The sequence below is a fragment of the Numenius arquata genome, chromosome 16, assembly GCF_964106895.1.
Source record: "Numenius arquata chromosome 16, bNumArq3.hap1.1, whole genome shotgun sequence".
Taxonomy (NCBI): domain Eukaryota; kingdom Metazoa; phylum Chordata; class Aves; order Charadriiformes; family Scolopacidae; genus Numenius; species Numenius arquata.
This window is the reverse complement of record NC_133591.1, coordinates 4,675,945-4,687,793: the sequence shown is the minus strand read 5'-3', so window position 1 is coordinate 4,687,793 and position 11,849 is coordinate 4,675,945. Positions and strand designations below refer to the sequence as shown.

General features: G+C 55.1%; 2 protein-coding genes across 3 annotated transcripts; one reads left to right on the top strand and one right to left on the bottom strand.

The window, feature by feature from the left end:
• Window positions 1–392: 392 nt before the first annotated feature.
• Window positions 393–6,487, bottom strand: HPD (4-hydroxyphenylpyruvate dioxygenase). The gene is made up of 13 exons (XM_074159348.1): window positions 6,466–6,487; window positions 5,617–5,679; window positions 4,276–4,380; window positions 4,105–4,147; window positions 3,927–4,009; window positions 3,707–3,796; window positions 3,477–3,580; window positions 3,241–3,318; window positions 2,913–3,075; window positions 2,495–2,566; window positions 1,674–1,796; window positions 1,437–1,553; window positions 393–1,279 (listed from the first exon to the last, which is right to left on the bottom strand). The coding sequence occupies exons 5-13, from the start codon at window positions 4,005–4,007 to the stop codon at window positions 1,169–1,171; spliced, it is 939 nt and encodes a 312-aa protein (XP_074015449.1). The 5' UTR covers window positions 4,008–4,009; window positions 4,105–4,147; window positions 4,276–4,380; window positions 5,617–5,679; window positions 6,466–6,487; the 3' UTR covers window positions 393–1,168.
• Window positions 6,488–8,043: 1,556 nt separating this feature from the next.
• PSMD9 (proteasome 26S subunit, non-ATPase 9) lies at window positions 8,044–11,790 on the top strand. 2 transcript variants are annotated; one of them, XM_074159570.1, is made up of 6 exons: window positions 8,044–8,184; window positions 8,274–8,376; window positions 9,238–9,431; window positions 9,890–9,991; window positions 10,520–10,608; window positions 10,966–11,790. In XM_074159570.1, the coding sequence occupies exons 1-6, from the start codon at window positions 8,071–8,073 to the stop codon at window positions 10,991–10,993; spliced, it is 630 nt and encodes a 209-aa protein (XP_074015671.1). In that variant the 5' UTR covers window positions 8,044–8,070; the 3' UTR covers window positions 10,994–11,790. The 2 variants fall into 2 exon arrangements, with proteins under 2 accessions (XP_074015671.1, XP_074015673.1); XM_074159572.1 differs by having other exon boundaries at window positions 8,071–8,184; window positions 9,899–9,991; window positions 10,966–11,782.
• The last annotated feature ends 59 nt before the right edge of the window (window positions 11,791–11,849 follow it).

Below are 11,849 nucleotides of genomic sequence, written 5' to 3'. Positions count from 1 at the left end.
TGGGGATGAAGCACAGCCAAACCTCGGGGACAGAAGGCAGCAGGGCTCAGCCTAGAGGGTGGCCAGAAAGAGGCAGGGGCTTGGGCTGGTGGAGGGACTCATGTCCAGGGAGCCCGCCCCGAGCCGAGGGCTTGGCAGGGGCTTTGGCTGCTCGGGGTTTGAGCCGCTTCAATGCTGGGAAACTTGGGGAGCAGTGGTGGGTGCACCAGGGCTTTGGAGGACAGATGTGCAACAGCGGGGAGACCTGCAGGCACCAGAGACCCTGAGATGTTCTTCAGCAGTCATGTACTGAGGTCTGCGGGCTCCTCAGGTACTGTTCAACCTGCAGCTGCAGCGAACATGGGGCAATGGGGCTCCAGCCCCAACACCTGAACTTACCAGGCACTCAAGCTGTGACAGAAAAGGGTTTTATTGTGTCAATGGGGAAAATCCCCTTGCAAAGGAGAGTGACAACACCAGAATGATGCCCAGAGGGGACTTTGCACATGCAGCCGGGATCTGAGCCAAGGAATTTCTGCCAATGCCAGCAATTACTTCTTGAAACACGGGAGAAACCCCAACCCTTCATTAACTCAGGAATTTACAGGTATTAGAGCGAGACTGCGTTGCCTTGGGAAGGCTGAAATACGTAAATTCGATTAAGTCTCATTCTAGAATGTTGTAGCTACCCTAAAACCATGTGTTTAATCTCAGCAAATTCAAATTCAAGATTGAGTCTAAAAGCAATTAAAATAAAATCTTACAAAATGAGATGCACAGAGAGGCAAACGCCTCCATGCTTTCCTCTCCCAGCTTCCTGCCTAGCTAAAATTAACAGAAAACTTTGGATAGACTAAATTTAAGCGCTCCCAGTTGTTTCTTCTGTCTTCCTCTGTAGCCACGTGTCTTCGGCACATGCCTTAAACCTGCCCTTTTTAAAGAATTTGGTGGTTTTCATCAGATTAAACTGCTTTTTAAGAATGTCTTGACTATTTTCCATGACGTCACCAGAGGTCAGCGCCAGGGCTGGGTCAGGATGGCTGCTGGGTCCTTTTACACCTCCACCTTGGCAGCAGCTTCCCTGGGTTTATGACACTTAAGTCTGGACTATTTACCAAAACATCGGCTGTTTCCCGGTTCGCTTGTGAATCAGCTCATTTGGGGTGAGGGCGGCATTTTCTGCCATCTTCTAGATGCGCTTGGTCTCCCCGTTGGCTTCCAGGATGGTCAGGTTTCCTCTTGCATCTTGATCCATTTCTATTGCTTCAAACAGAGACTTGAAGTTCCCGGCGCCGAAGCCCTGTGGAGACGACAACGTTACAGACCACGGGGATGGGCAGCAGGTCCCTCAGCTCGGAAGTGGCTGGGAAGGAGCAGCACCAAGAGCCAGCTGGGTGACGGTACTCGATGGCCCTGAGGTCTTGAAGCCAAGATCATCGTGAAATCCTTAAACCAACCTGGTGGTTATGCCGCTGGATGACCTCCAGAAAAACGGTGGGTCTGTCTTGAACTGGTTTGGTGAAGATCTGGAGCAAGTAGCCTTTCTCATCAAAATCCACCAGGATTTTCAGTTCCTGGAGAAAAGAAACAGGACAAGAGCTCAAAGACCCACAGAGGAGCAAGGGGATCCCTCTGTATCACCCTCATCCCTGGAAAACACCATGGGGAGCCTGTCCAGCCCCGGTCTGACTCACCGCCAGCTTGTCGATGCTCTCCTTCACTTTGATTTTGGCAGTTTTCAGCCTCTCCCGCAGCATCTGGTAGTAGCTGGATGGCACGTCCATGAACTGCACACCCCGCTGCTTCAGGTTGGTGATCTGCAAGGCAGGGGAGACCCCGGCGTGGGTCAGGCTTGGGGCTCGTTTGTGGAGCGGTTTGTGCCAAGAGGATGGCCCAGGATGGACGGTGTCAGGAGGCAGAGTGATACTTTCCCATGACATCAGGCAACCTCACGGGTGGGGACCTGTCCCACCCTCTTGCTTTGGGCACCAGGAACGGGAGGGCCCAACATGCCTTCTCCAGGCAATGCAAAGAGTTGGCCACCATGCAAGGAGGCTTCATCCCACCCCAACCCCCCTGATAACTTGAGCTCTTTGGTCTGGAGAGGAGTCCAAAACCAAGTGCTCAGCTGCAGTGGGGCTCAATCCAGAGCAGCATCCACCCCAGGCCAAGGTGGGTGATGTGCTATGGTGGGCTGCCCAAGCTCCCCACCAGCCATCGCCTAAGGACAGCACATGCCGTTGGGGTCCCTGCAGACCCCGATTGCTTTAAGCTGGAGGGATGGACATCTCCCAGCAGCTTGCAGATGCAGGCAGGTCCCTTTCCAGGAACGAACTGGTACAGAGGGTGGTTAATCCTGGTTGTAAAACAACCACAGCACAAAGCCTACTCAGCCTGCCCCTGTCCTCGTACCCCGACGGGGGTCATAGTCCACCACTGCCCTGTGACAAGGACCGTGCTCGGTGGGACGGGACAGGACAGGACAGGGCAGGGAGCTGCTCGGGGCTGCACTCACCGCCGAGATGATGTCGGAGGTGTTCAACGCGATGTGCTGGACTCCGGCCCCTCCGTAGTAGTCGATATATTCCTACAGGGGAAAAAATGTCACCACATCAGTGACAGTGCAGCTACAGCGTGCAAAGGGCTGGACTTGGGCTTAGAAACATAAAAGCAAAATTGGCTGAGAGACCACGAAATGAAAAAAATGACCGTTTTAGTGAAATCAGGGGTAAACTGGCACTGTCCCGGCAGCGCTCCAGAGTTTGACAGCCCTTGGCAGACCTGAGCAGCGCCAGGACTGCTTTCCAGCAGCCACATTAGCACAGCACGTCTGTGCCAACTCTGAGTCACTGACCCCTTGGTCCCTTTTCCTTCACCAAAGCCCCGCTCAAGGCGGTGGCAGCCTGATGGATCAACCACCAGCGTCTGCTCACCTGAATCTGGGATTTCTTCTTGCCAAACGCCGGCTCATTGATGGGCATCTTAATGGTCTCTTCATAGTTGGTGACCACGATGGAGCGCAGGGCACTGAACTCAGTGTGCAGCTGCTTGTCATCCACTGACCAGAAGCGGTGGAAGAGCAGGTTCTTCTGGTACCTGCCCAGGCCACAAAGGGTACGGTCAAGTCCCTCGCTCCATCCACACACTAATGAACCTCTGCTCTGGCTTAATTAGCCTCAGCCGCTGACGTCAGAGGGGATGATGCCAGCAGAGTGATGCTGCTGCTCCATCCTACCTCCCACCAGCCCTCCCCAGTCTTACCAGTCTGCCACTGGGACCATCTGGAGGTCGGGCTGGTTCCCCACAACATGGTCAATGAAGTTAAGCTTGCCGCTTGGTCTGCGGGGAGAAGCCAGGGGTGGGTCTTGGCTTGGGGGCACCCCATTGCATGGGGGGCTCTGGAGCGGGGTGATGGGGACCTGTCTAGCTCCTTGCTGGGACATCCAACCAACACATGGTGGCAAAGAGCCAGGCAGGACCCTCTGGAAAGTACTCACAGCTTCATCAGGAGGGGGTCCTTGAAGAGGGGCGGATGGTACCCAGGTAGGAAGAGGCCCTTATAGTTGAGCTTTTCTATCAAGGTGTGGGTGGTGTCACCATACTGCAAGAGAGGGGAAAGTGGTTGTGTGGTGGCTCTGTTTTTTCAAGGACCTTCTGGGTCCAGCCTGTTCCTGTGGAGCCCGCTCTGGTGCAGGGGCTCAGCCTCCGCAGCTGCTCTGCTGCTTACCGTCTGGATCACCGCGAACTTCACCTTCCCGAATTTGTCCTCCTCCACCCAGGGTTCCTTCACAACCACAGCTCCACGTTCCTTGGCTTTCTGGGCAGAAGGACAGAGGCCCTCTCCTGCCACAGCTCCCCTGGGCCAGGGGAAGATGTCTCCAGGCCCTTCCCTGCCTCCCCTTGCCGTTTTGGGGTGCCATGCAGGAGGGAGCAGAGGGGCTGCCTACCTGCACGATGAAGTCACAGTCCTCTACTTCAAAGGCGACATCCTTCACCCCATCACCATGCTTCACCAGGTGCTCCCCCATCTCTGCCCAGAGCAAGAGCAGCCGCGGGCATGAGCAGAGGGGCTTTGCTCTGCCACAGCCATTTCCTGCTCTGTTCCCCCCGCCCCGCGACACCTACCCTCATTGCCTGGGTTGAGAGCGGATGAGAGAACAAACACGATCTGGTGAGGAAGAGGAGGATAAGTGAGGGATGGACACGTGGGCAGATGCACCACAGGCGTGGGGTTTAATTGCTGCCAACAGGTTTTGTCTCCTCCCCGACCTCTGTGAGGTGCACCAGCCCCCTTACCTTGTCCTGCTTGATGGCGTGTGAGACCACCTCCCTGCTGCCGGTCTCCAGCCCCCGGTACGCCAGCTCCTCGAACCCCAGCTTGTTGCAGTAGTAGGATGCAGCCTGTGGGCAGGAGAGAGCCGCTCCGGGTGAAGCTGTGATCCCCGGTTCCCATGGGGCTCCCCCTGACCAGGGCAGGGCAAACAGCCCGTGGGGAACAACCACAGCCGTGTGTGCAAGTCACACATGTGAATGTGTGTGTGTGTGCAGGGAACAGCCGAGCTTTCCTGCTTTCCACCAACAACCCGGGAGGAACGAGCAGGACTGAAAAAGGACCCACACTGGGGAAAAACCCCTAACCCCCAAACCTCCAGAGCCCTCCCGTGCCCACCGCTGGCCGAGGGCAGGCAGGGTGCAGTGGGTGCGTGGCCGGGCAGCAGGCAGAGAGCCTCCGCTGTGGGGGAAACATTTCTGCCTGTCTCCTGTTCCTCTGCAAGGCTGTGGGAAAAGCACCTCAGGTTTGAAGCAGAAGGATTTTTAAATCGCCATCAGCCTTTTAGCAGCAAATGATGAAGAGCAGCGACCACACTGCCTTCTAGGAGGGCCACAAAGATGCTCAGAGGGCTGGAGCCCCTCTGCTGTGAGGACAGGCTGAGAGAGCTGGGGTTGTTCAGCCTGGAGAAGAGAAGGCTCCGGGGAGACCTTAGAGCCCTTTCCAGTCCCTAAAGGGGCTACAGGAGAGATGGGGAGGGACTCTTGAACAGGGAGTGGAGCCATAAGATGAGGGGGAAGAGTTTTGAACTGAAAGAGGGGAGAGTTAGATTAGCTATTAGGAAGAAATCCTTTGCTGTGAGGGTGGTGAGACCCTGGCCCAGGTTGCCCAGAGAAGCTGTGGCTGCCCCATCCCTGGAGGGGTTCAAGGCCAGGCTGGATGGGGCTTTGAGCAATTTGGTCTGGTGGGAGGTGTCCCTGCCATTGGCAGGGAGTAGGAACAAGATGATCTTTAAGGTACCTTCTAACCCAAACCATTCTATGATTCTGTGGTTCCCGCTGCAGGCTGGTGACCGCAGCCCAAGCCCTGCTGCATGTGCCGGTTGGCATTTTCCAGGCCCCCTCCTGCACACACCCCCAGGCAGCCACCCCTCGCCTTGCGCAAGCCCCCCAAGGCCATCAGCAGAGGCTGTGCCAAAAAGCACAGGCTCCAAGCCAGAGACGGGCTTTGGGACGCCGGCAGAGCCCCAACCCGGTGGGTTGCTGGGACAAACCACCCCCCTGCCAGCCAATAACCCGAGTGGCCGCCCTGTCCCAGCACAGCCAGTGCCCACTGTTACATGTGCCCAGCTGGCCACAGCCTCTCACCTGCTTGGCATTGCCGACCCAGAAGGTGATGGAGTGGAAATGGATGAAGCGGCCTCGCGTGGGCTAAAGGGAAGGGGAAAACAGGGCTGAGAGCCACCGCCGCAGCCTCTCCCGTGACATTGCTCTTCTCCGGAGCAGGGAGAAGCGGCGGCTGCGACCCTGCAAATGTGTCTCATACAAATGTGTTGAAATTAAGTGTGTGAAACCCCGGCTGCTGCCCCGAAACAACGATTTTCCAAAGCGCTTTACAGTCAGGTCCCGCAGGATCCTGCTCTGTGGGGTGGAAGGTGCCGAGCCCCAGCTCGCCTGGGGCTGGGTCAGTCCCGGTGCCCCCAGTGCTCCCTGCGGGCTGCCCACCCGCAAACGCAGTGAACCTTGCTGCGTTAAAGATTAATTCTGCCTTGAAACTGTCTTACACAACCGCCAGTGCTGGGACAAATCCCCCTTCGCTCTGTTCCCCACCACCGTCCAACCCGGGCACCCGGCCACGATGTGCACCGGTGGTTTGGAAAGCACTTCACAGGGGAAAAAGGTGGCGAATAGGTGCAGCATTTGGAAATAAACGTTGGAACATTTGAGGATTCTGCTCAGGCATTGGGGTTAGCTGGGAAATACCCATCGTCTCCCATTCGTCGTTCTCCTCCCAAGCCACAAAGAAAAGGGAAACGAAAAGATTTCCATTGTTAATGTTATTTGCAATGAGAAACCACTCCTGTGTGGCCCAGCCAGAGAGCAGTCTTACTTCTGATTTTACCCGGTAATCAAGGAGTAAGGAACGAATATTCTTTGCATTAACAGAGTTTCACACCAGGCAGCGGGGCAGGACCGAGGACACGAAGCGGCTCTTACCTTCTCTCCCTTGTCTGTGTAAGACGTCTAAAAGAGAGAACCAGAAAAGAGAGATGTTAGCAGCTCAGGAAGGTACCTCAGCCCCCAGAGACCTCGAGTCCAAAGGTCAGTGTATGAGGAACAGCTCTTCTACATCACTTCCAGCACAGTCACTAAAAAGTCCGAATTCAAGCAGAGATTAAACCCGGTAAAGCTCCCGAGATGTCCCGTGCCGTTGAGCCCTGGCCGTTAAAATTAATTCCCATCTCTGCCCCTCACCATTTTTGTGTCCTGGCAGTGTGACAGTGGCAAAGAGAGAGCAAGTCCACAAGGGCATTTAATATAGTGGTGGGACTGGGGAAGCTCCTCCTCAGCCCCACCTTCTCCCACCCCCAACCTGAAGCGTTTGTGACCCAGAACTGTGTGGTTCAGGCTGGGAATTGCCTGTTCCAGGGCAGAGGGCTCACCCCTGCGTTTGGGCTTGTGCAGGGAGCTGAATGTGGGATGTTTTATGGAAGGGGTGAGCTGTGACTTCAGCTGTGTGGCCAGGTGTCCCAAGGGACTGGTGGATAGGCAGCAGCACCCCAGTGTGGAAAGGGGTGCCAGCATCTTCCCATGGGTGGCTTTTCCGGGGTTGTCTCCTGGGGTCGTTGGTGTTCCTGCCCCCAGCACAGCAGGGCTAAATGTGGTGGGTGGCGAGCGTGTGAGCGTGCAAGGCTCAGCGGTGCAGGAACCTGCCAACTCCATCGTGAAACCTCCCAGGTCCATGGTGGGGTGATGCAACCACGACAGCACATACTCTCCCAGCCCGCCCACCTGCCCCCGGGGACATTCACCCCTTCATGGGGACATATCCCCTCCCGTGCCCATCTGCCTTCCCAGCCAACGACGAGCGGGGCCAATTTGGCTGTGTGCAGGCTGCAGCCATGCTTACAGCGTCCAGGCCCGGGGCCATGCGGTGTCACCTTTGTCCCTGGTGAGCCCAGCGCTGCAGGGGTCCTCAAATTGTGGAAGCAGCGGGAGGAGGAGCAGGAGGGAGCCCTGCCAGGGGACACACCAGCACACGCACCCTGTGACCAGCAGCGGTGGTAAACTGGAGCTGCTGGTGAGACTGGGGAGGGCGAGCACAGGGGGTTTGGGTGGGTGTCAGCTGTGACAGCTGTGTCCCCTGCTGCCACACACCCCGGGGGGCACAAGCCATCCACCACCCCTGCAAGCACGCTGGGGCACGGACCAGAGAAGGGCCAGCAGCAGGGACAGGGTCACCCCGTGGGGCCACCGCGGCTGTAGAACCCTACGGCAGCGACACCGCTGTGCCACCACGTGTCCCTGCCACCGCTGCGTCACCCCGTGTCACCGCCACCGCTCTGTCACCTCATCGCACCGACACCGCCGTGCCCCCCCCCCCCCCCCCCGGCACCGTCACACCCGTGTCACCCCGTGTCACCGCTCCGTCACCCCACGGCGGCGCTCTCCCCGCTGGCCCCGCCCCCTGCTCAGACCCCGCCCTCCCCGCAGCGCTGGCCACGCCCCCAGGTGGGCGGAGCGTCCGACGGCGGCCCCGCCCCTCCTCCCGTGACGCGCTTTGTCCGCGCCCGTCGCGTGGCGTCGCGGCCGGTGGCGGCCATGGCGCAGCCCGGCGGCAGCCGCCCCATCACCATCAGCGACGTGCAGCAGCTGGTGAAGCGGAAGGACGAGGTGGAGGCGCAGATCAAGGCCTGCTACGAGCTGCTGGAGGGTGTCAGTGCGGCGGGGAGGGCGGGCGGGTGGTGGGGCTCGGGGCCGGGCCGGGCCGGGCCGCAGCCTCACGGGTGCTTCTTCCCTCACAGCAAAAGGGCGTCGGGATGGAGGAGCCGCTGGTGGACGCGGAGGGCTTCCCCCGCGACGACATCGACCTCTACCAAGTGCGTACCGCCCGGCACAACATCATCTGTGAGTAGGGACCGGCGGCGGGCGGGGGGGGCCGGGGGGCCGGCCCGGGGACCCGCGGGGCCGGGAGCGTCCCCTCCAGCAGGAATGAATCAGCAAAAACTGGTGCTGGGGGCGGGGGGGGGGCCCGGCAGGCTTCTGCTGCCATAAATACCCCTGTTAATACCGGTACAACCGTTTAAGTGGCTCGAGCACCGTGTTGTTCTGCCTGTGCATTGCGGTTCTTCAAAAACAAAAAAAAAAAAAAACAAAAAAAAATGAACCGGAGGGTTGCTCTGAGTTTGTTCCTCAGGGGTTTGGCTCGGGGCTCGCAGCGATGGGGGTCGGCTCAGTCGGTAAAATGCTTTTCTCCACGTGTTGTCACAGCGGCACAGAAATTCTGCTTCTGCCGTGGAGCCCTTTGGGATTCACAAAATACAGCGAAGCATTTTTGTGGTATTTGTAGAATAAACTTTGGGTAAAAAATAGCTTGGCATTTATTTCTTCCCAGGCTTATCCCGTGCCCCGTTTTTTGGGAACGGCTTTTGCTCTACATACGTGAGTGGATGGAAAAAAAGACTCGATGATTTCTAGGTGATCGTAGGCCTCCATGCTCTGCTTTCTTGCGTGTTTACCAAAATTTGTAGGGTGGTTTTCTCTGCATCTGACTTCTACTGATAAACATCTGCTGGGCTGTGTGAGCAGGGCTGGTGCCAGCACCCAGCAGATACACCAGCAGAGGTTATTGTTGGTCACAATAATGTTGGGATCTGAGACACCCAGAACACCATTTTCTGCGCAGCTTCAGAGGAGGGTGTGTGCTGAGAAAGAACCCCTAGGTATAACTCGCTCCTGCTCCCTCTGTGCTGATGGTGTCACCCACAGGTTTGCAGAACGATCACAAGGCCCTGATGAAGCAGGTGGAGGAAGCTCTTCACCAGCTGCACGCCCGGGAGAAGGAGAAGCAGGCCAGGGATGAGGCGGAGGCGTTGGCTGAGGCGATGAGCCAGGCCCAGAGTCTGCCACAGGCGTTTGCCAAAGTGAACGCGGTGACTCCAGGATCTCCTGCAAGTATCTCGGTAAGTTGGTGGAGTCTGACAGCCCGTGGGGAAGGCTTCTTCTGGACCCAGAGAGAAAACGTAGCCGATGGGTTTCTCTGTCACTTGTTAATAAGTGGGAATAAGTTGGCAGTTGATTAGGGTTCCCCTCCCTTTTTTTTTTTTTTTTTTTTATTTTTGTCACACTGGGATGCACTGTCGCTGTGCAGGAATGAGATGAGTACTCCCTTCTCAGCTCCTGCAAGGCCTCACTGGCCATTCTAGCCTCAGTGTTTCTCTTCCCATGAAGTAGGACAGAGGAATGAGTACTTTCTTCTCTCTAAGGACATGGAGAGGGTGTAAAATAGTTCAGTTGTTGAATGGTGGGAACGGTGTCATAACGCACCTCTCTGCATGTGGCTGTGTGAAGGGTGATGCTCCTGTGGTGTTACCTGTCTTTGGAGAAGGCAGATGCTCATCTCTCTTCTGTCTCTGCCCAGGGACTTCAGGTTGATGATGAGATTGTGGAGTTTGGTTCTGTCAACGTAAACAACTTCCAGAACCTGCAGAACATCGCCACAGTGGTGCAGCACAGCGAAGGGGTGAGCTGACTTCTGCTGTAACTGTGTTTTCTTGTCCATCTGTTAGCCATGGCTTTTGCTGTGGAACTTTGACCTCTGGGATCATTTCCCTGTCAGAAACAGTCTCAGATCCAGTCTGTGCTGTTGTAGCCCTGTTGTCTCACAGCATTGGGCTAATTCCTGCTGGATAGAAGAGAGCTAAGAGGTGTCTGCTCTTTGCTGTGAGCATCATATTATCTGTTCTCCCCTGTGGACTCCCTGCAGCTGCAGGCTGCATTGCTGTGCCACTCTCATGGACAGGCCAAAGAAGCTGCCACAGCCATCAAGTGCTTTATAGTGGAAGTGAGGGACCTCCTGGAGATGTCTCCATACCAAATACTCCCTCCTTTCAGATCTAGCCGTGGGGGTGGGAATGGGAGCTGCTGAAGAAGAGCTTCTCTGGACTGAATGTTCTTCTGGTGTTTCAGCAAAAGAATGAAGAAGAGGGTTGACTTGGTGATGAAAAGTTGCCATCTCTTATTCTTTTTTTTTTTTTTATTTCCCTTTCAGAGACCTCTGAGCGTGACTGTGCTCCGCGGTGGCAAAAAAGTGCACGTGGGGCTGACTCCAAAGCGCTGGGCCGGGAAGGGCCTCCTGGGGTAAGCTGCTGTTTCACTTTCCGGAAGGGGTGAGGCTTTCACCCAGCTCAGAGCAGGTTTCCTGCAGCCAGGCCAGCTCTTCTGCTTTGCTCTCAGTATGTGCTGCTGCCTGCTCTGGGGGACTTCACTGGCGGGTACCGGCTGAGAGCTGGAGGCTGACAGTTCTGCACAGCGATGTTGGGGGGTGAGCTGTATCAAATGTTGAGGACAGGGAGGAAGATCGCAGTGGCTAGTTTGTCTGGTAGAGGAAACCAATGGAGGAGGGTTGTGATGGGTCTGATTCATGTCATGTCAGATCTTCTGTGCTTGTTTGAGAACTGAGACGATAATGTTTCCCTCTACCCTCTTCTTTTTCAGCTGCAATATCATTCCCTTGCAAAGATGACCATTGCTTGGAAAACAATAAAGCTGAAGCTTGTGCCTGCTTTCTGGACTCTGATTTGAAAACTTCCCCATGTGTTTTTGCTGAAGCAGATGTTTCAGAGGTTGTGACCTCTACGTGCCAGACTCTGAGTCTGAAGAGGTTCTGCTGGAGTGAGGTCTGACTGCAGTTCAGAATTGTGCTGGTTCATCACCAGTAGGTTGCAGAGTTGCAAGATATGGCTTTTCATCTCTTACACCTTGTGTTAGTTTGGAATGAGGATACAGGGAGACCCAAACTTCACTTGACACAGACCAAAGAGCATTAAATGCTCTTATTTGGTGATAACAGAGCATTCCTCCCCACCCCCCTTTAAAATTCCACACTAAACATCTTGTAATATATGCTAAAAAGTCCTGGAGCACTTCTGGGTATCTATAATAGTAGATCACAGTCAAGAAATATGCAATTTGATATTTTATCTTCCCTGTGTTGCCACAACTTTTGAAGTCACTGAACGTGATGAAAGAATTTTTGGAACACTTAATTATTTTAAGTTAATGATATAAGGAATAGGGGTTATAATTCTACTTTGCTTTACTTCTAGTATTTTATGTGGTCATGATAAAAAAATACTCTTAACTTGATGACTTTTTTATTTTCTTTTGGTTTTTTTTTATTTGTGGTAGTTGATTTTGGGGTATATAAACTCTTCAAGGGGATTTCTGGGATGACTGGTTTGTTGTAAGTTTGTTTCCAGTTGAACTTCAAAATACTCTTCCAAAACAATAAAACAGAGTAATACCTCTCTCCATTCTGGTAGAAGTCATCATTTTGGACAATAATTGTGGGCCAAGTCAGGTGGGTTAAATGCAGATCC